This window comes from Bolinopsis microptera, chromosome 7, assembly GCF_026151205.1.
Source record: "Bolinopsis microptera isolate Bmic1 chromosome 7, MBARI_Bmic_1.0, whole genome shotgun sequence".
Taxonomy (NCBI): domain Eukaryota; kingdom Metazoa; phylum Ctenophora; class Tentaculata; order Lobata; family Bolinopsidae; genus Bolinopsis; species Bolinopsis microptera.
In genome coordinates this window covers 6910971-6938452 of record NC_087078.1, presented here as the reverse complement: position 1 = coordinate 6938452, position 27482 = coordinate 6910971, and the positions used below count along the sequence as shown (strand labels likewise).

The window sequence follows — 27482 nt, the reverse complement described above, 5'->3', positions numbered from 1 at the left end:
GTAGAGAGGGAGTGCAGCAAATCACTGAATAAGTCAATAGCTTGCCAGACTGCAGAGAGGTCCCGGACCTTTAATGTGGGTTTAACCTTGCTATAGATGTAAAACTTTGAAGCTGTATTTGACTAAACGATTAGAAATAGAACCTATGAATCAGTAAAGGGAGCGCACGGTATTTTATAACCGTATTGTCATGTTTTATAATAAGAGCCATCCCATGATAAAGGGGATTTTAGTTTTCAAGCATAAACTATTATATACATTTATGATATATATTTATTTGTAACTGTAAGAACTTGAAGATTAAACACAAATTTCTAGTTAGCAGAATTGAGAATTGACAGAATGGAAACTTCAACTGCCGTTAACGTCTCATAAAGGCCATCCGTCCGGTTTTTTTTTCGATATACCTAGTTAAAGTTAGGCCAATAAGATCTAGTTAGGCCAACAAACCGACTACCGATTTGAGTCTCGGATCACTCGGAACACTGGAATAGTATTAAGGGGGGGGGCCAATGGATATTTTTTTGTGAAACTTGATTTCGAGATAGCAGTTGACCAACAAACTAGGACCAGTGACCGAACTTTTGAGGGGGTCCCGGACCCTAACCGCCAAACGGTGCCTGCGGGGCAGCCACGCCCATATTTGGTCCAAATTAGGCCCAATTTAGCCAAATACCCTGAACATGCCCAAAACCCAAATTTTAGGTGCTCTACTTGTAGCTAGTGGTCTCTTGAACTCGTATATGAAATTTCATCAAGATTGGACAAAAAATGACTGAGTTATGAGCCAAAAACCATATGCCCATATTTGGGCATACGCACCAAATTTGGTAGATTTCGTCCCATAAATTGGTCAAATATCAATATTTTTCACTGAAACTTACTTTATATGAAAGGTAAGCCTAAACTACATATTCTCTGTAAGTTATAGCTTTATATCTGTTTAAATGTGGATACTAAGGCGAAAAGACCACAAAAAATGAACTAAATTGCCCATATCTTGGTTCGCGATATTCGCGGAATTGATCTCATTAAAATTGTAACAACTCAATCAGTTTTCAAAATTTTTCCATGAAATTTTCGGAATCGACTCGAAATCGCATTTCCACCTTAGTTTGAGAACAGATTTTTGATTTAGGCCTCCAAAAAAATTTGGCGGCCAAATTCCAAAATTTTCCCGGAGAAATTCAGAATTTGGCCGCCAAATTTTTTTTGAGGCCTTAATCAAAAATCTGTCCTCAAACTAAGGTGGAAATGCGATTTCGAGTCGATTCCGAAAATTTCATGGAAAAATTTTGAAAACTGATTGAGTTGTTACAATTTTAATGAGATCAATTCCGCGAATATCGCGAACCAAGATATGGGCAATTTAGTTCATTTTTTGTGGTCTTTTCGCCTTAGTATCCACATTTAAACAGATATAAAGCTATAACTTACAGAGAATATGTAGTTTAGGCTTACCTTTCATATAAAGTAAGTTTCAGTGAAAAATATTGATATTTGACCAATTTATGGGACGAAATCTACCAAATTTGGTGCGTATGCCCAAATATGGGCATATGGTTTTTGGCTCATAACTCAGTCATTTTTTGTCCAATCTTGATGAAATTTCATATACGACTTCAAGAGGCCACTAGCTACAAGTAGAGCACCTAAAATTTGGGTTTTGGGCATGTTCAGAGTATTTGGCTAAATTGGGCCTAATTTGGACCAAATAAGGGCGTGGCTGCCCCGCGGGCACCGTTTGGCGGTTGGGGTCCGGGACCCCCTCAAAAGTTCGGTCACTGGTCTTAGTTTGTTGGTCAACTGCTATCTCGAAATCAAGTTTCACAAAAAAATATCCATTGGCCCCCCCCCTTAAGGGTTAATAGTCAGCTTAGACTCACGGATTACCTGTTTTATAAATGCCAAAAGTAGATTTTGTCTTTAAAAATGAATATATACTCACTAGATTGCATTGGCTTATTTTTATGAAGTAACATTTTTACAAGTAACATTGTCAAATTTAGAAACAAAATTTCAGCTTCAGTAACACATCATGAATTTGATCCACACTCCATGCTTTTGTATTATTGACTCAACACCAATAATACCGAAACAAGCTTGAATGCTTAAAACTATGTTTCATTTAAAGCTAACTTATCGAGGAGATCACTAGAAGTCTGTTCGAACAATGGCACTTGTTTATATCTTTGACTCACGACCTCACCCTCCCCAGCTCCTTGATCATCCTCTTGATCCATCATAAACCTCACCATGTACTTAACCAACTCCTCACTAACAATTGGTTCCACATTGTTCCCAATCACTCTGAGGATAATGCGGCCGGAGGAGCCGATACTCCGGTAGATAAGCCTGAGTTGTTTGGTATCCTCAACGTAGGTAGAGTTTAGGAACCTAGCGTAGCTGATGTTAGGGCGAATCTCGGAGCAGAGAATGGTGAGAATAGCCACACAGTTAATGAAGATGGATATCACAATAGCACCCCAGTAGAATAGAAACAACCACTGATAGAGGACGTTTCCAGATAAAATACACATGCCCTGCCACTCCTCCAGTCCACTAACACCCCATCTTTTCACCTCGCATGCCACCATCTTTGGGAACAACTTGTTTTGTATTGGGGTGAACCTGGAGGCGGTGTTGTTGGTCACATCTGAGAACCAAAGCGGACCATAGTTCATGAAGGACGCACCGTGGTTGTGGTTTGTGATCAGCATCTTGTTGGTGTAGTGCATCAACCCTAAACTGATACCAAGATACACGAATTTAAACCCGACTAACAGGATGAGGTACCAATGTCGGAGTATTTTACCGCGGAGACTGTCTCGCTGTTCAACGTAGACTGTTAGTGTGTTGTGAAGCCACTTTGCTGCCCGGTTCACGTAATATGGGAGATCGTCAGCGAACTGAGGTCTGTTTTGGAGCATCATAACCACGTCTTTCAGATCTCGTAATCCCAACAACTTGTAAATCCTCCAAGGAAAGAAATAGAGCATGGCCCCGATCCAGAAGTAAAAGAAAACAATCGGGTACCACCTGAGATATATCCGTTGAAAAGGTTTCATCTCGTGAGCTTTAGGACAAATAATTTTACCTCCCCCCACCAGTTCCCTCTCCATACACACGGACATCTCCTCGGGGATAATCCCTGGAAAGGGTGTAGCGGTGTTCTCCAGATCGTAAGCTTCTTTTATTGTGTACATTCCGTACGCCCAGCAGTACTCCTCCGCAAACCTTTGGAAGTTTGATGTCGCCTCAGTGGGTTGGTACCCGTTGGGAGGCGACTGAAAGTCCAAGCAGTTGATGACGTCGTACATCCAGTGATGCATAACCACTGCAGTTCCGAACAGAACGCTAATAAAAACCATGAAACCTCTGTTCCATCGGTCGAATCCGTCGTCTACCCCTATCAATTTGTAGACGTTTGTTTTGAAGTTCTTGCCGACGATAGCGAAGGAAGTGATAACCTCAAACAGTCCCATTCTGTATACGAGAGCTGTGACCTGGGAAATCGGGGTATTAAATTAAAGCAACGTAATTAGTTATGTAACTGTAAGGTTCCGCCAGTAAGATTTGGTATTTGATTTGGATGCTGGTGAAGAGGTGAACCATATCTTCAATAGTCACTTTTCAAATTAAATATGATTCACCACCAGTATCAAGAGCTATTACTATCAGGCTCAAAAATCAGGATTTTATCAGAGTCTCTGCTTAGGCTTTGAATTTCGGACGTTTATCCATGTATTGTATGTGTCAGTGTTTCAGTGTGTCAGTGTGTCAGTGTGTCAGTGTGTCAGTGTGTCAGTGTGTCAGTGTGTCAGTGTGTCAGTGTGTCAGTGTGTCAGTGTGTCAGTGTGTCAGTGTGTCAGTGTGTCAGTGTGTCAGTGTGTCAGTGTGTCAGTGTGTCAGTGTGTCAGTGTGTCAGTGTGTCAGTGTGTCAGTGTGTCAGTGTGTCAGTGTGTCAGTGTGTCAGTGTGTCAGTGAGTCAGTGAGTCAGTGAGTCAGTGTGTCAGTGTGTCAGTGTGTCAGTGTGTCAGTGTGTCAGTGTGTCAGTGTGTCAGTGTGTCAGTGTGTCAGTGTGTCAGTGTGTCAGTGTGTCAGTGTGTCAGTGTGTCAGTATGTCAGTGTGTCAGTATGTCAGTGTGTCAGTATGTCAGTATGTCAGTGTGTCAGTGTGTCAGTGTGTCAGTGTGTCAGTGTGTCAGTGTGTCAGTGTGTCAGTGTGTCAGTATGTCAGTGTGTCAGTGTGTCAGTGTGTCAGTGAGTCAGTGAGTCAGTGAGTCAGTGAGTCAGTGAGTCAGTGAGTCAGTGAGTCAGTGTGTCAGTGTGTCAGTGTGTCAGTGTGTCAGTATGTCAGTGTGTCAGTGTGTCAGTGTGTCAGAATGTCAGTGTGTCAGTGTGTCAGTGTGTCAGTGTGTGTGTCAGGGTAAGCTCTTACCGATAACTGGGGAGGGCCTTCATTGTATTCAGTATCATAGTAATCCATCAATGAATGATAACTTTGAAATTAACGAAACCCAGTAAAAAAGAAATGATGTTAGTGCATGAGCAGACATCGAACTGTTATCAAGATCATGAGTATCTGTCGAGAAATGAGACGATTTGTCTTTTAAAACTTATTAAGTTATTTAAACTTACCCCGGTTGTATAAAACGACACCCACGTGCACTACATCACTTGAGAGTGAAGGAAAGTTAACTTTCTTTCCTGAATGATACTAGTAGAAATATCTCTCATTATTGGTTAATATTGGATGAATGATAGTGATTTTGTTGTTACTATATCAGTTGCAGGGGGCGTCATTTGCACAAAAAACTTTCAACAATAAGCTAATAAGCCACGGGGGAGGGTGATTGAGTAATGAAAATATCGGAAGTAACCGCAAAATAACAAAGATCAGCTTTTGAGATCGAGCAGAGATCCTGCGGTTTAATATTTTAGGAGTGAGCCCAAATTTGTTAACATGAAAACCGCAAGGTGTTACAAAAACAAAGTCAATCCCACGCAATGTCTTACTAGCGACCTACCGAAACTCAAGCTAACAGACAATAACGTCGAGAACGAATCTTGCTTTCTCGTGGTGTGCTTGTTGAAGTGTGTGAGCTCTCTGTGAGCGAATATGCTTGTTTCACGCTGGTCACGTGGATATTGTTAAAAGAAGCTGGTCAGTAGCTTTATTTGATCTTTTTAACCGAAGTGATAAGTCTTTGTTCGTTGATAAATCAATATAGTAATAATTAACTGATTACAAATTGAAACGGTTAAATTTGTCGGACGGGAAAATACCACTGATCGAGAAAAAAACTTGCAGCTTACATTAAATATTGAATTCGCTCAAATCCTCGCCAAAAAGGCGTCTACATTTTTTTAAACAAAAAAGGTTAACATCATTAATACCTATAATTTACCTAAAATTCAGGGCCATTAAACGCCATCATCCCAAACATTGGGCAAAAATGCTGTTATCTCTTTTAGTTTTAGTCTAATATATAATCATTGTTTCATATTTACTTGCTGGACATATAAAATACTTTTGTTTTTCACCACAGCGTCTCCTGAATCAATGTTCCTAAGTTTCCAAAGTCCTATCACATTTGACAACACAGCTGCTCAGCTAGAAGCGAGAAATGAAGAAGATAATAATGAAGATAATAATCCCGATTATAGTCTCTAGTCTCTATAATCTTAGTAGGGGGACATCTGTTTCCTATCACTACACTTCTCCTCATCTGTTGCTGAAGATGCTGAGGACTGCTTCTTCTCTTGATCTGTTATTGTCTTCAGCTCAGTGTCCTCTTGTGTCTTGTTGTCAACTAGCAACTTTCCTTTCGTCTCTTCCCTGTGCAGTTTATTTGATGAAGATCAAGAATGGTAATTGTTGTATAAATTTTAGAAGTGCCCTGATACGAGTCATTCAAAAAGTTATGAGATGAAATGTAAGAGGGCCACACAAAATTTAACCAAGAGCTGGTGAATCAGAATTTCTGATTTGGAACAAACAACGTTAGTACTTACTTAAAATAGAAAGTGAGGATGGCCCCTGACAGAGCGAAGGGAGAAAGAAAGAGAAACATGGCTCTGAAACTGTAGTCCAGACCCACATCGTATACAATGAGGGAGGCAAACGCTCCTCCAAGGTTACAGAACACCATTATCATCCCAAACGCAGCACTGAAAAATAGTGAAATAGTGAAATAGTAAAATAGTGAAATAGTGAAATAGTGAAATAGTGAAATAGTGAACTGAGGGAGCAGTTTTTATTGTTAAATATTAGAGTGGGACTTTGGTGTCGAGATGTTGGTCGAGCACTGAGTAGAGATTGGCTGGTCCTAATGGGTAGTGGGTATCTGACAATTTAGGAGTTTATACTTCCTCACTAAGCTCTCTGCCCTCTACAATCAATGGCAATCTAAATGATTAAAATTTGCAAACAGCACTTCCTCAAAACATTCAAGAAACCTGCGGATATAAGTTGGGTAGAGCTCAGGAGAGTAGATGAAGATAAGGAGGAGCCAGGCGTTCACCACCATACGTTGTAAAAACAGCTCTGATTTGAAAAGTATGAGACCCAGACACGGGACACAAGCAGCAGTGGAGATCGCAGTAGCTACTCCTGAAGATACGGTGGTGTGACTTGGTGATCAAATCGGAATAACAGCACCTTGGAAGAGATCCGCCAAACTTTGGACAAGATAAGGATGGGCCGTGAATTAAACCGTTCCGATTAGATTTTGGTTTTTGGTGCCAAATTAAAATTATACCAATACATAGGAGGATTAATTTTCGGATTATACGTAACTTTACTCCCTCCAAAATTTCGATTTGCTCGATTTTAGTTATGCTGGTCCAGTTTTTTGTTGTTTCAAAAAGTGGAGACACTGGAAAGTTTTACAAATTGATTTGATTTGAAACTTTTACAAATAGTACATTATACAATACAGCAAATTATACCCGGCCTCACCTAGTATCATGCCGGTCTTGATTCTGCCCAGCTTCTCAACCAGCAGAGCGAATATAGGGATAGAGAGGAATTCAGCTGCTGACACCTAAGGTTTTATTTGGGTTATGATGAGTATTGAGTAAATATAAGATTTCAAAAACCTTACTTTGGCTATTGATTCGCTTCACCAACAAAAATTAGAGTTATTTATCAATTATATCAAAGGAGCTGAAATGGAAATTATGGTGGAACAATCAGATTAAACACACAAAATTTCGGTATCATTATCAATCCTAATACATATAAATACCTCAAGGGTTGCCATGAGTTCGGATTTACTGAAAGTGCAGTCGATGTCAACAAAGGTCACATTCAGGTTTGTGGAGTTCATAACTGCGCAGTACTCGTCCTGAAATAAACAAATTATACATTATACATTATGCATTATACATTATACATATACATTATACACAAACATCCATATGCTTACAAAGATGCCAAGTCTAAATATAACAACTACAGTAATTTTAATTCAATTTTCGACTTCCGTTCAGTGAATTTGATGGAATTTAAAAAGTTAATCCAATATTTGATTTATTCAGACGTCAAATTTTAAAATGACTGGATTAATCTAAAAACACGCTTATATATATTTAATTCAAAATTCGACCGCGATTTAAAGTTAACATCTACACATTTCTTTCGAAGGTCGAACCTTAAAGAGGTAAGGAAGACTGAAGATGTTCCCGTAATATACGAGATTGGCGGCGAAGACGGTGAAGAGCAGTAGTAAAGAATTTCTTTTAAACTGTCCAGTGAACATATCCCTAATGTTTCCTCTATCAGGCTCTGATCAAATAATTATATTATCAAATTCATTAAACACTTTATTTCCAATTCTGACGATGAGAATAGATTCAAGCAGCCAACATATTAAAAACTGCGTGTGAAAAACTGGTAAAATTCCGATATCATGCTATTCAGGTCAGTAGGATATTGAAGTTAGCACAATTACAAAACACTTTTATACTTTTACACTTTAACATTTTAAAATGGTAATTAAATCCCACCCGGAATTGCTGTTAGCTTCCCAGGTGGTAAGGTACTATAGTTTATCATTGCCATTTTATTTAGTATTCTCTCTGCTTCGTGTATCTGGTATGGTTACAGTGTTTAAGGCTTTTTTTTAAATAATTTAATTTGCGCAACGTACTGAATAAATGATCAATTTCAACAACTAACTTTTTGCTAAAACATGAAAACAAAAGAGGTCAAGTAATACTAACTAGACTCTAAAAATTCACTCACGTTATCAGATATAGAGAGGTATCTGGGTGACTCGTCCAGGAATAGGATAACAACACACATGATGAGAGCAGGTATACAGGCTGCTAACACCACCACACTCCACCCGTAACCAAGGGAGTAGTAACCCATCAGCACTATGAAACAGTCTCCTATCTAGGGGGGAGCTGGTGAGCTGATAAGTTACTAAGTAACCAGGTTACCAAGATCACTAAGTTTCTGATTTTGTAAGTTATCGCTAAATACTTAAATAACCAACGTAAACAACGTTACATTTGATAAGTCACCATGGCTACCAAGCCACCAAGCTACTAACCGACCACATGAAGACGTTGAGAGCGATACTGTAAGCTCTGAACTGAGGAGGAGAGATCTCGCTCACGTGAACTATCACCAGTGACGTTACGATCCCGAACCCAAACCCTACCACCATTCTGATTAGAACGAAGGAGTGGTAACTGGTCATGAACGCGCTCAGAACTCCGAATACTGGGATAGTTTGAGAGTTTAGAGGGCGTAGAAAAGTAGAGAGGTTTGAAGAATATTAGGTGGACAGAGTGGTTTTGTTTTTTGTCAATGTGACGACAGTCACTAAAAATTACGTGCTTTATAAATTACTTCCAAAAAATCTTATGGATATGATGAGAGACACATCCTTAAACATAAAAATCCGGCGAAGCACGAACATGTTTCCACTCAATTCTCAAACTGAAAACACACAATTCAATAACACACAATCTAATATCACACACCATTATTAAGTCACAGAATGCTTATTATTAATTATTATTATAAAGGGTCTCAATAAGAGGTCTCGACTGCCTAGGCGTCAGACCTTGGCAGTCGGTAGTTTTCCTCTGGCCCGGGATCAGCTGACCCTAGGGACCAGAGGATAAAGGTGTAGAAACTATATGTATCTACAAAACTTATTATTATTATTATTAATCAACTATATACAGCAAACACAAGATAATATAAATTAAATCATAAAATCGAGTGGCCGAGTAGTCTCGACTCACCCATAACTTCTCCAAAGGCGTCTATCATGAGCTTTGTACACTAAATCATTAAAATTACTTAAACTAAATCTTTTATTTACAATCACAATAATTTGTTTTGTCATAATGTCTTTTAATAATAAATCAAATAAATTTGAACGAGGTCTGCCCCTCCTTCCTTTGTAGTCAAAAGATCCTAAACATGCAAATCTGAAAGATAAGAAGGCGGGAGTGTCATCACCGCTTCTAAGAACGTGCCCAAGCATCTTCCATCTTGCTTTCTTGATCCTTTCAGTAAGGGGTCTGACATTACATCTCTTATATAAGTTCTCGTTGCTGATAACCGTAGGCCAATAGGTGTTGATTATCTGTCTCAGATGCTTCCTTTGAAGAACGTCGACAGATGCCATTACGGTTTCAGGAGCAGCCCAGCTGCTACAGTTATACAACAACACTGAAGTGACAAGAGCTTCGTACAGCTTCAGCTTTCTACTCTCACTGATCTGAACAGAGCTATTCAACCAGACTTTCTTGTAGGTGTAGAAGGCAACATTGGCTTTGTTGCGTCTGTTGACAATATCTCTTTCTGAACAGAGCTTTGATCCTAATAGCACTGACTCTCGCCACTCTTCATCTCCTCTAATTTTATTGCCATGGGCATCTAAAGCATCTGTATCTGCCAAATACACTCTTGTAAACACCGTCTTTGATTCGTTAACAAAGAGACTCCAATCCTTTAGTATATCACTGGCAATCTCTAGTATCTTCACCAGGCTCTGACCATCTTCACTCAGAAGCTCAGCATCGTCAGCATAGGCGGACTCTAACGGGAGGCCTCTATCAGAGACTGGGGGGTTCGGTCTAGGAATCGTGACACTGATCACGGCTCTGATGTGATTCAGGGCACCGGCAAGGGTCAATGTAAACACTTTACCTGCCAGACTGTCTCCCTGGTAAGCGCCAATATTAATCACAAATTCACCAGACTCAGATCTGTTGACCGTCACCTTGAGCTTTGTATTTGAGAGGAGGTACTGAACTAGGCGAATGTCGTCTCTAGAGCATCCTGCATCAATGAGGAGGTTGATGATGGTCTGTCTGCGGATAGTATTAAACGCAGCGGTCATGTCAATGTTGATTTTACTATACTCAAACTCGCGCCTGGTAACCACTGATGTCAACATTCTCTGAGACCATACCAGGTCAGCACAACTGCGACCCTGCTTGTATGCCGCCTGCCAAGGTCCAGTGTACATATCAACGTGGTAATTGATTCTGTTCAAGGCTACGAGGGATAGGACTTTTCTAGTTCCATTTAGCAATGTGAGGGGCCGGATAGACTTTATCGGACCTCGGGGTTTTCCTGGCTTCTGAAGGGGTGTCAGGATACCTTCTCCAATAGCTGGGATGTATGTGTTGGTCTCAAAGGAGAGATTATAGATCCTAGCCAACTCACAGTGGAGGGGATATCCAGCAGCTTTCATTAGCTCATTAGGTATACCGTCAGGGCCACACGCTCTACCGGATTTCAGCTTCATAACAGCACGGCCAACTTCTTCAGGTGTTATGGGACAGAGGAGGCTTCCAGGAGGGTCTATGAATGCTGGGAGGTGGGGTTCATCTTTGTCATTGAACTCATTATTAAAGTATTCTTTAATGGCTTCTGCTTTTAATGAGTCAGAACCTAAGGTATTCCCGTCTGCATCGTGGACAGTCACTCCGTCTTTCTTCATCCTACACTGGGCCAAAGTTCTATTCGCTTCAAACATGCTTCTGCAGCTGTCGGTGTTGTTGATGACATCTACTAGGGCATTAGCAGTGGCCTCGTTGATGGATTTCAACCTCTTTTTGATGGTACGTTTGAGATGGTTGATTCTTTTTCTGATGTCACTCCTGTCGCTTATCCCTGTGAGACTACATTCTTGCTGAAGGGACTTTCTCTCTGCTGAAAGTTTAACGACAGTTGGATCGTCGCTGTACTGATGAGGCTTCCCCGGGGGCACTTTACCAACCACCTGGACGGCACATTTACTCAATATACCAAATATATCAGAATTTTCAGAAATGGCATTATTAGTTAAAACAGAATGCTTACACCATCAAAATACACAATGCTCACACTCTGTATCACACTCTGTCGCTCACTTAAGATGAGCCACTGGCCAGTAATCATGACAGTTTTCCGGCCCCGTCTGTCCGCGATGACCCCGCCGATATAGCCCCCTGGGACGGCAGCCAGCAACACCAGAGCGGGGATAAGTGATGCCTAAAGTGGTTATGCTTTATTAGCATAGTTCATCCATGTACTCGCACAAAAATACAAAATATTTTGATACAAAACAGGGTGTAACTTGAACAAACTGCATGACCCAAAAGTCTTAAATTAGACTTACCTTCGCAACAGAGATTTTCCATTCGCATATCAGATCACTTAGAATGACGCTGGCTAGTGCTATCTCTGAAGCCTGTGCCATTGAACTCATGCCCAGTAGGATAAACCAAGTTATCTGATACCTGGGATAACATGTCGTCAGGGCAACCACGTGTCTCGTCAGGGCTACCACGTGTTCGTCAGGGCAACCACATGACTTGCATCATGTGATACAGTCATTACAGCCAGATGCCAGAAGTATAACTATAATAAGTTTAGTTGTGAGGAGTAATATCTGTTCTATCTCTAATCTTAGCAGTAAAACAGCGGAAGTTGAAAACCCACCTGCCCATTCCCATATGTGCCACAGCCTCGTCTATAGTGTAGGTCAACCCGTTATCTTCAGGTGCGCCACCCTGAGATTGAAACACTGTGATATAAATGCACCGTGGTGAAAGCTACCGAGTACCGGGAATTGATAAACGAATCTTGGCAGCAGTTGAAAAGTTTTGACCGACCAGAAAAAGTAACTAAACAGTTACCACATTCAGTGAACACAATCAAAGATCATAAACATGAAAGAAACACTACCTGCTTCTTACCACCCGGTGCACTAGGTGGTTGTTTGATTTTGAGTTTGTGACCTAACTTCCCAGCTTCTGATTTAATGGTCTGTTTGATGTCTTTTAGGGACTGGATCTTCCCAGATATATTCATGTCTGGTAGTTTTAGAGCTGGTTTCTGCTCTTCTTCGTCTTTTCCTGATTAATTAGATAACAACCAATTATAAAGTAATTCTAAATTAAAATCCTGGGCTGAAAATTCATGTTTAGGGTAATATTATTCATGCATCATGATACAATGATTTGTGATGACTTAACAATTCCGTATAAAAAGAAAAAATATTGTCCAAGTTTAGTTCGTAACAAAGTAACAAGATGCCTACCAATAGTCATCTGGTCAGGGCTATCCCCCAGATAGGAGTGCATAGGGTTAACAATAGTCACACTCTCCATATCACCCTCCTCGCTACTCAGGTCTGCGTGCGGAACTATCTTCTTCTTCTTCTTCTTCTTCTTTGCTTTTTCTTTATCTACAGAGGTTTGTTGTTAGCAAATCTCAAGTCAAGATAAGTAAGAATTCTTTATTTTAATTTTAAAATAAAGCCTTGAAGTAAGGGGACAAAGTTCCCAATAAAGCAATAAGTACTATATCAGTATTTGACCAAAACCCATAATCATGGGTAGAGTAAACCGCTGCCAGTGTCTCTCTTTTACAAACAAAAGGAAATGATATTATTTGAGGAAGTGTCTGCAAATGCAAATTGATACCGAGAATGAAATCGGTCGCTCGCTTTTCACATTCAATAAGCTTTATTACAATTCGTAAGCCGTGAATGAATAGGAAAAGCGAGCGATCGATTTCATTCTCGGTATCAATTTGCATTTGCGGACGGTACCTCAAATTAATATCATTTCCTTTTCTTTGGAAAAGAGAGACACTGGCAGCGGTTCACTCTACCCATGATTATGGGTTTTGGTCAAATATCATATCTTTTTGATTATAATGTCAGGATAATTTACACAGTCGCAACTTCATTAATAAGGAGGTAATTTCAACGATTTCGAAATTTTACCTTTGAAAATGTTTCCTTGTGTTTAGGTAGGCATATATGTCGATAACAGACTGAATATGGCACTTTTTACTTATTCACGACAATGAATGTTTTGAGCTTAAATATACCTGCTGAACTACTTTCGATGAGTCTTAATGCCTGAAAAACAATATAGGGGATATAATAGTATAGTGGGTAAATAGTAAGATAGTATTGTGAATATAATGGCAACGGTAATGCTTGCCAGCATTGTGATACCTAGTCCGAGCATGCCTCTGTTACAATACCTGCTGAGTGTTTACCAGTAGCTTTCAGTCCTGATGTATTATAGAGCTGCTCATCTTCTATGACCATTTCATCAACGTCAGGGTAGTCAGTCTCGGGGATCTCCTCTCTGTCTACCAGTCCCTCCTCGTCTTCCTGACTCACACCTGTAGTATTGAGTTAAGGGTTTATACTAGAATAAGACAGGAAATATAACAGAAACTAAAGATTAAATTCTCATAGGGAGCACTAACACTCCCGTTTTATAATTTTTGTGCAGAAACAAAATCCTATGGTATACTGTTAGTATTATAATTTTAGCGATCAACATACAGCATTATTAGAGATACAAAACCAAATCAATGATCATGGTTATTGCATCGGGTAAAACGAAGCTCTTGCAAGATCAACATACAGCATTATTAGAGATACAAAATCAAATCAATGATTATGGTTATTGCATCGGGTAAAACGAAGCTCTTGCAAGATCAACATACAGCATTATTAGAGATACAAAACCGAATCAATGATTATGGTTATTGCATCGGGTAAAACGAAGCTCTTGCAAGATCAACATACAGCATTATTAAAGATACAAAACCAAATCAATGATTATGGTTATTGCATCGGGTAAAACGAAGCTCTTGCAAGATCACTACGCCCGATAGTTAGACTGTTAAAACTAGCGTATAAAATAAAGTTCAGCTCAGCTAAAACTCGATATTCATACCAGTTAGCAAATCTGCGGGATCTGGAAATGATTAGGAGAATAACATAATAATGATCAATATTCGATGATTTATAGAATCAGAGGTAACGAATGAATTTAGATCAATCGTCCAGGCCATATTTCAAAAGACATTAAAAACATTAATAAATTGACGGACAAAATAGTTATTTAGTTAATCGTATAATGATTTAAAAGCTTACTTAAAAAAATAGTTGGCACTATAAACAATGTTTAGTAAATAATGTTTCAAATTGAAATACAATTACAAGTTATAGCTGATAGTTTGACTCGTGAAATGAATCAATCGAAACACATCTATAACGGCATAATTAATCAACTTTTGGAGAAAAAGAATATTCGATTAGTAATAGTCCTTAATAATAATTGGTAAAATTAGGAAATTCATTAACTAATAATTTAAATTACCTGTAACGATAGATAGCAGGGTTGTATTTGTTGGACGCTCTCGTCTCATGGCAAAGTTGAGTTTCTTGTCAAATGGTGCAGGCTCCATGGTAACCGTGTATATGACAACGCCCTAAGGTTGGAGCAACAATATCATGTACATCAAGTCTAGTAAAAGCATTCATCTATACCGTCTAACTGCCTCATAATCACCGAAGCCGACGCTTTCGATTCGAGTTATCAAATTATAAATTATATTAAAATCGCATCCTTTTCATAAATGGGATAAGTATAACTGAAAATTAAAATAAGAGCAGACATATATGATTGACTTATAATCCTGCAATAATAAAATACAAAAACATATGAAAAGGCAGACCGTAGAGAGGCAAGTTAGTGTACAATAATCATGTACTGACAAGTCATTAGGTCCGTGTTTGTATTTGATATTGGGTTGTCGTGGAAACCACGCTAACCTGACACACCTACCAACTTATTCCTACTTACTTGCTTGCACTTTCTCGCGTGGGAATCACCAGTTAATGAGGGAATCGATGCAATGTTCGAGAAAATATTTTCTACTTTCCCCGATTTATGTATATTAGTAATATAGCTGATGGTATTATCATTTCCGAGGGTTGCGCGATTAAATCGTGTATAACGTGCCGATGTTATAACTTAAAATCAACCAACCAAAAATATATAGTACATTTACGACAGAAACAAACATATTATGCGCTCCACATTAAAATGCGATTGGGTGATGTATATAAGTATAATATACTATGGTAACTCGGTAATCTGCCGATGCACACCTCGGGCACACCTCGGGCACACCTGGGGCACAAACTCGGGCACACCTCGGGCACACCTCGGGCACACCTGGGGCACAAACTCGGGCACACCTCGGGCACACCTCGGGCACACCTGGGGCACAAAGCACACCTCGGGCACACCTCGGGCAGAACCACCTGGGGCACACCTCGGGCACACCTCGGGCACACCTCGGGCACACCTCGGGCACATCTCGGGCATGGTAATTGGGAAACCTTGGGAAAAGAACCTGGGCACACCCGTGGCACATCTCGGGCACATCTCGGGCACACCTCGGGCAGAACCACCTGGGGCACACCTGGGGCACATCTCAGGCACACCTGGGGCACATCTCGGGCAAAACCACCTGGGGCACGGTCATTCGGGCAATATGGATTATTATTTATTACTGTGATGATAGATATCATTATTTATATTACTTATATTGGTGACAGTATTAAACTATATGTATGAGCAATATAATTTTCATGGACACAATTTTATTATTAAAAAAATGTATTTATTATTATTAACGAGCAATTGAAAAATACGATTGATCTGTTCATAATGTATCTAATAAATTTAATAGGTAAGCAATATTATATTATTAAAGTATCAATCGGAACATCTCATAACCATTAAAAACTATAAGTATTACTGTAACTACAAAATAAATCAGTATATCCTCTTGGGAGGGAGTGCTTCTCCTGAAGCGTGGAGTGTGCGAAGCACAGTTTGGTTCCGGTTGCAGATATCCCTGGCCACTGGTAGAAGGTTTTTTAGCGTGGGATTTATCAGCTGGAGGAGTCCATGTCGGAGAGAAGGTAGGTCAATCCTCGCTGCCTCTGCTATGCAGCGCTTCCTGCCGAAAAAGGACTCAGATATCCCCTCTGCAGCGAGTGCCTCCTTCTTCGTAGCACCATTCCGGACACGTGCCAGGATCCTGTCGTATTTTGAAACTTCTCCGTCGATGGTGAAGGTGCGGCTCGAACCAGGATAAGGGGCCGGAACAGGACCGGTGGGAGCTGTAGCGGCAGCCGGACCAGGAGCGGCAGCCGGAACAGTAGCCGGAGCCGGAGCGGGAGCGGGAGCGGGAGCGGGAGCGGGAGCGGGAGCGGGAGCGGGAGCGGGAGCGGGAGCGGGAACTGGAACATGTGCTGAGGTTACCGGAACGACAGCTCGAGGGGGAGGAGGAGGAAGAACCACAGGTGCTGTAGGAGCAGCAGGGGTGTGAGGGGGAGGGGGAGACGGTCTGACGACAGGAGAGGAGTGTGTATCGCAGGGGTCTATCGTAACCACTATCTGCGTACCGTCTGGCTCGTTACTCTGTCCACTTCGGACTGTTCGGATGCAGTGGGGGCAGGTGAGGGCTGGGATAACAGGAGAGTAGGAGGATCGTGGACACACTGTGTTGATGTGACCTCGTGCGCCACAATGACTGCAAGTTGGGGGAGGAATAGGTCGGGATAGTCGAAGTCCGGATCGTGTAGGCATGATGAATAGTAGTAGATATGTTGTGGTAGTAGAACGAAAACTGGTATGAGGAACCTATGCGATAACAACCTTTATACCCGAGGGTTTCGGGATCAGAGCTTGTTAATTCACGGTTCGGATCGCATTGATCGCATGGATCGCATGGCCCAACAAGATGGTAGCCATAACACGGTAACATGGATCACGTGGTGAGTATTCACAGCCCCTCTCACGTGACGCTATGGCAAGAAATCAAAATGCCTTCGCCTCATCGTAATCGGAATGTTTGATCTAGTCATGTGACGTGATAAGAAGAACAACAAAGTCTTGCGATCGTGACAAATATAAGGTACTCTTCTGTGACGTCCCAGCAAGCGGTCAAAATTCCAGTCGAGATATATAAACATGAGCAAACAGCTAATACTATCATTCAATATGGCTCTCACTTTCCTCTCCTACGAAGATCTCAGAAGAACTGGAGTCCTCTCTTCAGAAGCCACAGCTCTACAGTACTGCCTCGATGTGGAACTCCTACGTCCTAACCATTTCTGTCCAGAGTGCCACACCTACATGGAGCTACGATCCTGCGCCTCCACAAAGTACAGCGATGGCTACTGTTGGTCCTGTCCTGGCGGTCAGCACCACCTCTCTGTCAGAGCAGGAAGTGTCCTCTACAACCGCAACATTACCTTTATCAACTTCCTCCACCTACTTTGGATCTTCGTCAACGGTACCAGCGTTGCTGATGCAGCCAGAATCCTGTCGATGAACGAGAAAACAGTGCGATCCCTTTACAAAGCTATTCGACAGTGTATGGTGGAGGACCTTCTGGAGAACGGAGCAACGAGGAAGATTGGAGGACGCGGGCACATCGTGGAGATCGACGAGTCGAAGTTCGGCAAACGGAAGTACCACCGTGGACGACGAGTGATCGGGAAGTGGATCGTTGGAGGCTACTGCAGAACTACCGGCGAATGCTTCTTGGTGGAGTGCACAGACAACAAACGGAACCACCACACTCTTCTTCGTCTAATCAAGCAACACGTCGCTCCTGGGACCATCATCCTTACCGACAAGTGGAAGGGGTACAACGCCCTCCGACACCACGGCTACACCCACTTGGTCGTAAACCACAGCAGAGGCTTCGTCGACCCCGTCACCGGTGTTCATACGAATACATGTGAGGGCATGTGGTTTCACGCCAAGAGGCACATGCTACGAGGACACGGCAGGACGCGAAGAGACACCTCAGCCCTCTACATCGCCCTCGCTGAATTCATCTGGCTGAGAAGGAACCACCTGACCCGCTCCGGCCCTTCCGTCAGAAGATATTTTAACCAGGAGCTCCCGCAGTTGATGCGTAGAATTTTTGATTAGAATGTGTTTAATAGTTTTGTAAATATACCGATTGATTATGTAATATATTGCTTACAGTTTAATGAAATTATTATGTTCAGTTCAATCGTGTTTTTCACTTGTTCGTAAATAAATAGATATTAGATATGTGTCTCTGAAAATTATATTGCTCATATATATTATATTGCGATAGTATAATACTAGTATAATACTATCGCAAATATAATTAGGTAATAAATGATATCATTGAGGTTAGTAGCCCAGCCATAATTCATTGCCCGAATGACCGTGCCCCAGGTGGTTTTGCCCGAGGTGTGCCCGAGATGTGCCCCAGGTGTGCCTGAGATGTGCCCCAGGTGGTTTTGCCCGAGGTGTGCCCGAGATGTGCCCGAGATGTGCCCGAGATGTGCCCCGGGTGTGCCCAGGTTCTTTTCCCAAGGTTCCCCAATTACCATGCCCGAATTTTGCCCGAGATGTGCCCGAGATGTGCCCGAGGTGTGCCCGAGGTGTGCCCCAGGTGGTTCTGCCCGAGGTGTGCCCGAGGTGCGCTTTGTGCCCCAGGTGTGCCCGAGGTGTGCCCCAGGTGTGCCCGAGTTTGTGCCCCAGGTGTGCCCGAGGTGTGCCCCAGATGTGCATCGGCAGATTACCGAGTTACCTATACTATATTATAGTGGGTATATGTATCAGTTTAACTAAAGCAACAGAACCGACCCCGGCAACGTGTCTACACGGTAACTAGGAACGGTTGTCATGGTAACTATAACAGTCGTCATGGTAACTACGATCACAGCGCCTGCTTTAATTAACGGGCTGATCAGACCAGCGTCACGTGGTCTATCCAGCACATCACGTGACTATTAATAGCACGTGACTTTTACAGCTGTGTTTCAGAGAAAGACAGTTTCAGGGTTTGGAGTACTGCTTGTGGATTTAGTGTGGAGCTCCTGATAAGAAATCAGAAATCAGAATCATTTATTTTCGTATAAAATTATTTGCCCTAAGATGCTTATGATCTCGGATTGTTGTAAAATTCTCAGCGTAGCTGGGTTGTAATTGGATTAGGAAAAGAGTCTGACCTAATCAACCGATTCACGGAAATAATGCAAATGACCAATTAAAAAATGATATATTTGGGTTTATCCCGTGGTAAGACTGAAAAAATAAGAAGTTAAACAAATATCATGCTGCATATTTACAGCAAGGCAAAAAAATTATGATCTTTTCCTGCACCAGATCTGGTTATAATGTGAATATATTTGATGCCCACATAATTAATTACATAATGACACAAGCCGATCATATCGGATGTTGGAATTTAGTTATCAGTGCCGAAATTTGTCTCGTCATGTAAACTTTAGCAGACATTCTTTCATCAATACATCCGCAGATTAAAATCAGACTATTAAAATCAGACTATTTATCTACAATCGACTATAGCATGTATAGCATGTATAGTTTGAAACATTCATGCCAGTCAATATCTTTTTAATCTCTAGGTTTTGTATAGCAAACTGCAAACAAGATTAATATATTATAGTTACGATACGGAATACCAGTCATGAAATTGACCGTGAATCCTTATCTCTCTAGGAATAATGAAAGGAACTATTATATTATAATAAAGTAATAACAATATTATTAACGATTATAGAATAATAAAAGGAACGATTCACCATTTCACATTAGTCAAAGTTCAAATTAAATCGATAAGAAATTCCAAACTTTTATCAGTACTTTTGTCAGTACTTTTAACTGTAGAGGGGTCTCATCGAAACATGATAATTGATAATTATTATACTTGGAAAACTACTGCGCGCAACACGTGGGCCCTTGGGGGATCTCACAGCGGAAGAGGCGTACTGTGGAAGAGGCGACCGCGTGGTTTGTAACGCACTTATGCCACAGGACTTCTTTCTTAATTACTTTCCACATTATCTAGTTTGACCTCCGGTTCCGTCTACAAATGATTGCAATATGTGTCCTCTTGCTCCTATCGATACTGATCTGTGTTGTTATCTCCGGTACTGGAAGTGGTCCTGGTAAGTCTACATATAGTTTGGTTTAGATGTGAGTTGTAAAAATGATGTAACTCCTTGTTCACTGGCCTTCAGTATTGGTCAGTCTGTACTATTGGCTATTGCTGTGAACATTTCAGTGCTTTTGGAAGAGGCCAGTCATTTAAAGTGTGTAATCTGTGTAAACGCTTTATGTTTTTCTTCTAACTTTATAAGACTGCTGTCTTTATCAGAATCGGGGCTGTAATTTTGTCAGAGCACTTCGCACCATATTTCTATCGTTCTTCTTCCCCGGCTCGGCGTGCTTAAATGGAACGATGAGAAGCGAAGCCTCATTGTTTGGATCTAACTGATGTCCCAGATTTTATAGACCGCTAGGCGATAATTTAAATATAACTGGCACATCTTCTGGACTGTTAGATCCTTATAACGGAGGGGACCCAAAGGTTCTTAGATAAAAATTATGTTGAATGCACAACAAAAACATTTAACAATGTCCGATCCTCATATCCAATTTAATTTTTCTAAAATACTAAGAGCAGTAGGGAATGCTGGTAAGGGATCCCAGGGATGCTTCAAACTTATTATTAGTTTAACTTGTCGCACTGTATGTTCCCAGAACCACGCTTCATCTCTTCTTCTTGTCGTATTTAGTCACCCTATTCATTATGCATTAATCATAGATTTTACTTCTTTTTTCAAGAGCATTTACAATTTTTCTCGATCCAAAACTATCAACATTATTTAATTTAAATACGAATCAATATACAAATAAGCTGTATGCAGTATGCTACAGCTACAAGCTAGAACCCTGTTCCACGAATAAGTAGCAACGATTGTGCCAATTTTGGCCCACAGTCTCACTTTTACAGTAACACTAACAAATGTTATGCTCACACAGTCTAACTTTAACAGTTTTACTAACAATTGATATACTCAACTCATTGATCTCTTTATAAGTGTTTACAATATACCTCAACGCTGTGTTTAAAGTGCAACAATATATTGTCGAAGTACTGCATAACGTTCCATTTCAGATCCAAGAGTTTGGGGATTCACAGTTACATGGGAGTTCAAGGCGAACTGCTCCAGGAGAGATGCTAGAGTCTTCAACTTTGAGCGGAAACCTGTGTGTAGAGAGAGTAAGTGATTTTATCTTTATCTCCAGTTGGAAACTTCAAACACAATAAGACAACAAACGATAAGACACATTAAGACCAACATTAAGGCAACAATTAAGGGGCCCTAACCAACCCCATTAAAGGCAAACATTAAGTACAACATTAAGGGCAACATTAAGACAACAATTACAGGCAACCAATAAGACACAATAAGGGACAAAATAAAGACAACAATAAGACAAACAAACACGATAGAACAAAATAGATAAAATATTAAGAACAACATTAAGACAACATTAAGATAATCATTAAAAATGTTTTTTTTTTTTTTTTTTAAATTTTTTTTTTTTTTTGTCTATTTTTAATGACACAAACTCAATTAGACAACATTAAGACAAACATTAAACAAACAAACGATTTAAGACAAACATAAGACAACAATAGCTCGTTTAAGACTACATTAATGCAACAAATGTTGAGAATATGTAATATACGGGCCGTGATTTCATTGCCGCAGTACAAGATTTTTGAAAATTATCTGTTAAGATACTTTGGACTGTAGTTAAAAGTCGGAAATTTAAATTTGATGCTTAATTGATTTAATGAATAATGGTTTTACAATATAATGATGATAAATAAATTTTGGATACTGAAATAAAACTGGTTTACAAGTATAGATAAACAAATATCTTAATAACGAGTTTTAGGCTTTGGGCGTTTTCTTGAGCATTATAGGCGTGTTAGGTCTCTATGTTTTCTGAGCAGATTCTTTTGCGCTGGGTATACGGTTTGGAGCGTCTTTACGTAGCTGCAGGAACGAGCTCTCAAGGATTGTCTGTCACGAGAGAGCTGCTTCTGCAATGCACCTTTTTTTCTGTAGACGTGCGATCGGACAAATGCCTCTGAGGGACCGGGGGTTCAATGTGATGCATGCCGTTAGATTAGCTTTGGAGAGCACACTGATTGGATTTCAAAATCAAAAGTATTTTGGTCGAATAAGATTTGTTATCATATGGCGAACCATGATGTTTTGCCGTTTGATAACACAATTCAATCATGAAAACATTGTAGAATAATGTCATTAATTCTCCCAATACTAGTACTACACACGAATACACGATAGCAAAGCAAGAAGGCAAACAAGGGAGAGTAGGAAGAGAAAAGAGAAGTAAATCACGCTAGAACATTCCAAACAAATATTATTAAGTGTTACACACAGACCCTCTCACACCGGTCCTCTGATGCGGTCACACTACATATTGGACTAATTTAATGTCGTTATGATCAGAGATGATGTAGTCACTAAAACAGGATGAGAATCAGGTGATCAGTGTTCTTAGTTGTGACCTAATCACTGATGCTGATAATTGATAAAAGTTGAGTTGAACCGTGATACCATAACATTGAAGCAGTGGAAAGTAAACCTGTTTATTTGATTTGTCGCTACATATCATTCGGTTATCTCTAAACACTGTCAAGTCTAAAAACAGAAGTGTCTCGCTGCTGTTGTGTGAATAATACAGAAATACGTAATAATTAAATCGTGAATTCATGTTACAGAGCTTCGATTTTTGAAATTATAACCTGATAACTGAACACAGTTTGGAATTTTTTCAAGATCAAATTTCCGATGATTCGCATTCCAGAAAGGGATTTAGATCAGGGATGACGCCCTACATTTACAATGATCGATAACATGATTCATTTTAGTAGGGAGTAATCAAGAGTAGGTACAGAACTGCGTAACTTCAGGGGTGTAACTGCATGCAGGGTGTTCCGTGTCACTTCAAGGTCCTTCTGCGTCACTTCAAGTTCCTTCTGCGTCACTTCAGGGGCGTTCACTGCAAGGGCGTTTCGCATTTCTAAAACACCCATTACACCAATAAAAGTTCAATTTACCCGCTAACCAGTCACGCTCAAATAATGCAATCCAATTTACCTTTCGACTCTGGCCTTATACTTCTTTGAAATTTGATGGGGCCAAATTGTGACACAGTATTATAGGCCCCCGAAATTGGGGAATGTGCGCTCCTGATCTAATGGGATTGTCCACTTGTCTGATGATATTGTAGTAGGTACAACTGATTGCTTCGCAACAGCAGCGCCATGTTATTGAACTACTCTTGTCTTTATTAACCTTAAGTTTTCTGAGCTAGCTTAGTTATTGACTACAAAAACTAGAGTAGGTGTAGCTGCAGAATACATGCGTTACTGTTAGAGTTACATCCGCTATTGGCCTAATTAAGCTGTTTTATGACCTTTGCAACACTTTTGAATCATTGTACATTAATTTATGTTCCAAACCATCCGCTGAACAGGGCAATATTTCCAAGCCTCTACGTTTTCTGGACACCGGCCCCGACCCCTTTCCCACCCTCTCACCCTCTGTAAAAGTTGACGGGAAAAGGAATAGTCAGTATAATCCTAAATCTCCTATCTACCACGAAGTTCAGTTAACCAGGGCCGTTAGAATCGAATTAAAGAATTCATTGGTTACACGATATCGCCAGAGTTCCTGCCACAGTATATGAACATTGAACACGTCGCGTATCTTGTATATTATATCATATATGATGTTTGATTTTTGTAGTGCAACTATGAACTAACTTACCTCCCACGTAGGCGATGTCGGGGGATATTGATAAAGTTTAACAATTTCTTCGATGTTTCCAATACCGATTGCAATAACCAATCTACAGTTTTTATGATCGTCAAGTATTTTTCGGATACGTAGCAAAACAAATAACTTTCAGAGCCAACATAAGCAAGTCATAAGTATACCCTTGTGTAGGTACAACTAAAGGGTATAGTTCATTATAAAGTATAGACCTTCTATTTACTTTTGCATGTATGAAACAGAGCTGAGGGTCTGTTTTGTTTATTTGGGTGAAGTTTCCTGGAGAAATAAAACTGGCGACATCCTGTGCGAACTCCCAGGGTGAGGCCGGACTCCCAGGGTGAGGCCGGACTCCCAGGGTGAGGCCGGACTCCCAGGGTGAGGCCGGACTCACTATATACCGGATCTTTTAGGTCAGTAGTGTTGGTGACTCACTAAGGGTCTGCCCACGCCCCACACTACGCCTCTATTCCCCGAATGTCTGCCCACACTACGCCATGTTGGCGTGGAAACTCTCGGGGAATAGAGGCATGGATTTTTAAAATCCTTGCCAGAATTCCCCGAGAGTTTCCACGCCAACTGGCAGGAGCTCTGCCCACACTACGCGCCTCGTTGTGTGAATCCGGTTTTTTGACCCACGCCATGTGGCCCGTCAAAACATGGCGTAGTGTGGGCAGACATTCGGGGAATAGAGGCGTAGTGTGGGCAGGCCTTAACAGTGAAGCTGTAGGTCCTCAGGTAATATCGAACTATCAAGTCTAACTATGTAACTAGGATTGTTTTCTCTCTCTGTGACACAGGATTTTTACAAGTTGTAGGTACGCAAAATACTGAAAAAATCACGTTGGTTCATTCCAAACATATTTGCACAAATAGATTTGATGCTAAGCTGGGATGAAGAAATGGAATGAAGAGAATCCGCGGTGAAATACGCGTTTCAAATTGGATTGACCGTGATCGTAGAAAATCTCCCTTTCCTATCATGTAGACAGTGAACTGCAACCTGTAATATACCACACCTTCGTAAACCCAGCGACTGGCATCTAATTTTCCAGCTTTTAATAGAGTTCTAAAACAGCTTCGAGCTTTTAGTGACCACCTTTTCACAGACGTAACCTATGAATTTAATTTGTGCATTTTAACGTCGATTATGTGCCTACTTCTTAACCATGGGAGCCCGGAAAATATCCTCGCTGACGGCTACATGGACTATAAAAGAATTGAAGATGGGAGGTCAGTTCAAGCTACAGTTTATCCAGACTTTAAACCCAGACTTATATTAATTAAATTTTACCACTTCTCTTTTTAGCTTTTCTGTGGAGCAATATAATTTAGCGGGGTTTATAAATCAATGAGCAGAAACAAAGCAATCCATTTAATCATGTGGGTTTTGTCCATGCTGAACATTCTAGACGTCTCACGTTTTTGTCAATTCTTTAATATTATATCATACTCAGAAAAACGACCACGATTGTTGACCACAGTCCACTTTTGTTCATCTGTTCAAGGCGTTAAGTTTAGCCCTCGGCCTCGTGGCGTAGACCGTAGATGTTGGCAGTTGGTTTCATTTAATTTGATCGTTTTGACTGATTTCAGCCGAAAAAAAACCAAAACACCTAAGTGTGGTATGGCATAAACATTGTTGATTCGTCAGAGACTGAAAAGAACCGGAGAAAAGTACATTCAGCGTTTTGATTTATGCCCATTACATTATGTGCATTATGTGTTACTGAGACCAGCAACCGGACGACAATATGGGAAATTGCCCGGTCTGAAATCGTAAAACAATTAATATTGTCCTGTTTCACTTGATCTCACAGTGAGATTCTCACTCACACCAAAAAATATATTGCATTAGTTTCGCCCAAAAAGGCAGCCAAACTTCACGATGTGTTTCATCCAATGTCAAAACCACTTTAGTCCAATATGCTAAATATGGTTACACTGTGTTGCGAAGTAAGATATATATATATATGGGGGTATGAACACCCTCGATAGTAACCACATCCTTTTTAAATCCGCTGGAGCTTAGTGTTTAGTTTATTTATTTTATTTGACATGATCTCAGCCTATTAACCCGTGTTTAGTTTACAATATTGCTATCAGAGACGTGTTATATTCATTACTATTTATATATTTTTACTGCTTGATTCAGAGAAATCTAGCTTTTTCCGAGAAACTAATCTTTAATAGATTAGATAAAATGTACGCAGCCATTCTTTTCGTTTGATTATTACTCAGTATATTTTAGTTTTGTACCGTTTTAAGTCACATAGTTTTGTTTCTCTTCCTAAGACTTGTTTTCCTTTCCTAGTTTGTAAGTTATTTTAAAGATTTGTGAATATTCCAGTTGCTTTTAGAACAATTTTATCTCAGATAACGATGTTTAATAAAATGATGCAAAGACTTATTTCAAAGATCTAATCAACACCGACTTTTAATGTGTAGGAGTACAGCTACAAAATATATTATTATTATTATTATAAAACAGGATCTTACCGACAAAAATGATTCTTAAAAATACCTTAATGCGGTAAACTGTACCCTTGAAAAAGATTTTCCCAACATCTGTTGCATGCAGCTATATCTTTAATTTCGTTCAATTCATACAAGTTGTCCATTTGCAAACTTCTACTATTTAAATCACTTCTTAAAACCGATAACAAGTTCATTCTAGGTCTCCCCAATCTTCCAATGAATAAATTATCTGATTCAATAGCAAATGAGAGAGCCGTTTGGGCTGGGGTGTTCTCCATACTCCTGAGAATGTGTCCAAACATTTTCCACCGCTGGTGTTCAATACGCTTGGATAACTTTTCAACTTTGCACCTTTCATACAATGCTCTGTTGCTTATCATACCTTTAGGCCATTTGATGTTTAAAATGGACCTGAGGTGTCTACGATGGAGTGTGTCCATTTTCTCCATGGTTGCTTTCTTAGGACTCCAACTATTTGAGTTGTAAATCAATACAGATACAACTTGAGCATCGTATAACCTCAGCTTTCTTTCAAGGGATATTTTCTTACCAGACAGCCAAACTTTTTCAAAGTTCTTAAAAGCAATCTCAGCTAGGATTCTTCTTCTTTGAATGTCCTTCTCAGTACACAGTAAGGAACCTAGTGACTTGTTACTACTCCATGGTTCGTTATTAGCTAATGGCTGACCGTTTGTATCTTTATCAGATTTTGTCGCTAGGTAGAAGGTACTGAATTCAGTTTTACTTTCATTTACTTGGAGGTTCCAGTCTTTGAGAATCTCCTTCACTGTAGGAAGGAAAATTCTCAGTTTCTCGATGTCCTCGTCAGCAAAGTCACAATCGTCTGAATATTCCCACTCAGTTGGAAAACCTAGTTCTGATACTGGCGGGTTTGGTCTCCCAGATACAGCTCTGAGGTGGTGTAAGGCTGCTGCAAGAATAAGTGTGAATAGCTTTCCAGATAAACTGTCACCTTGA

General features: G+C 40.3%; 3 protein-coding genes across 3 annotated transcripts; 1 reads left to right on the top strand and 2 right to left on the bottom strand.

The window, feature by feature from the left end:
* Positions 1-1954: 1954 nt before the first annotated feature.
* LOC134818287 (innexin inx2-like) lies at positions 1955-4722 on the bottom strand. Its single transcript, XM_063827778.1, has 2 exons — positions 4642-4722; positions 1955-3506 (listed from the first exon to the last, which is right to left on the bottom strand). Exon 2 carries the CDS (start codon positions 3483-3485, stop codon positions 2118-2120), a length of 1368 nt encoding a protein of 455 aa, XP_063683848.1. The 5' UTR covers positions 3486-3506; positions 4642-4722; the 3' UTR covers positions 1955-2117.
* Positions 4723-5688: 966 nt separating this feature from the next.
* On the bottom strand, positions 5689-7810 carry LOC134818648 (putative transporter SVOPL). Its single transcript, XM_063828286.1, has 6 exons — positions 7659-7810; positions 7254-7352; positions 6965-7049; positions 6463-6616; positions 6019-6174; positions 5689-5842 (listed from the first exon to the last, which is right to left on the bottom strand). Exons 1-6 carry the CDS (start codon positions 7764-7766, stop codon positions 5689-5691), a joined length of 756 nt encoding a protein of 251 aa, XP_063684356.1. The 5' UTR covers positions 7767-7810.
* A 9542-nt stretch (positions 7811-17352) lies between these two features.
* On the top strand, positions 17353-18294 carry LOC134818647 (uncharacterized). Its single transcript, XM_063828285.1, has one exon. It carries the CDS (start codon positions 17353-17355, stop codon positions 18292-18294), a length of 942 nt encoding a protein of 313 aa, XP_063684355.1.
* The last annotated feature ends 9188 nt before the right edge of the window (positions 18295-27482 follow it).

Excerpts from the sequence above, each read along its gene's own strand:
- LOC134818287 (XM_063827778.1), bottom strand. The coding sequence starts at position 3,485 with ATGGGACTGTTTGAGGTTATCACTTCCTTCGCTATCGTCGGCAAGAAC.
- LOC134818648 (XM_063828286.1), bottom strand. The coding sequence starts at position 7,766 with ATGTTCACTGGACAGTTTAAAAGAAATTCTTTACTACTGCTCTTCACC. Across the intron at positions 6,617-6,964 it reads CAAGACCGGCATGATACTAG|GAGTAGCTACTGCGATCTCC; the intron begins GTGAGGCCGGGT and ends CCGTATCTTCAG. Across the intron at positions 6,175-6,462 it reads TACCCAACTTATATCCGCAG|TGCTGCGTTTGGGATGATAA; the intron begins GTTTCTTGAATG and ends ACTATTTTTCAG.
- LOC134818647 (XM_063828285.1), top strand. The coding sequence starts at position 17,353 with ATGGCTCTCACTTTCCTCTCCTACGAAGATCTCAGAAGAACTGGAGTC.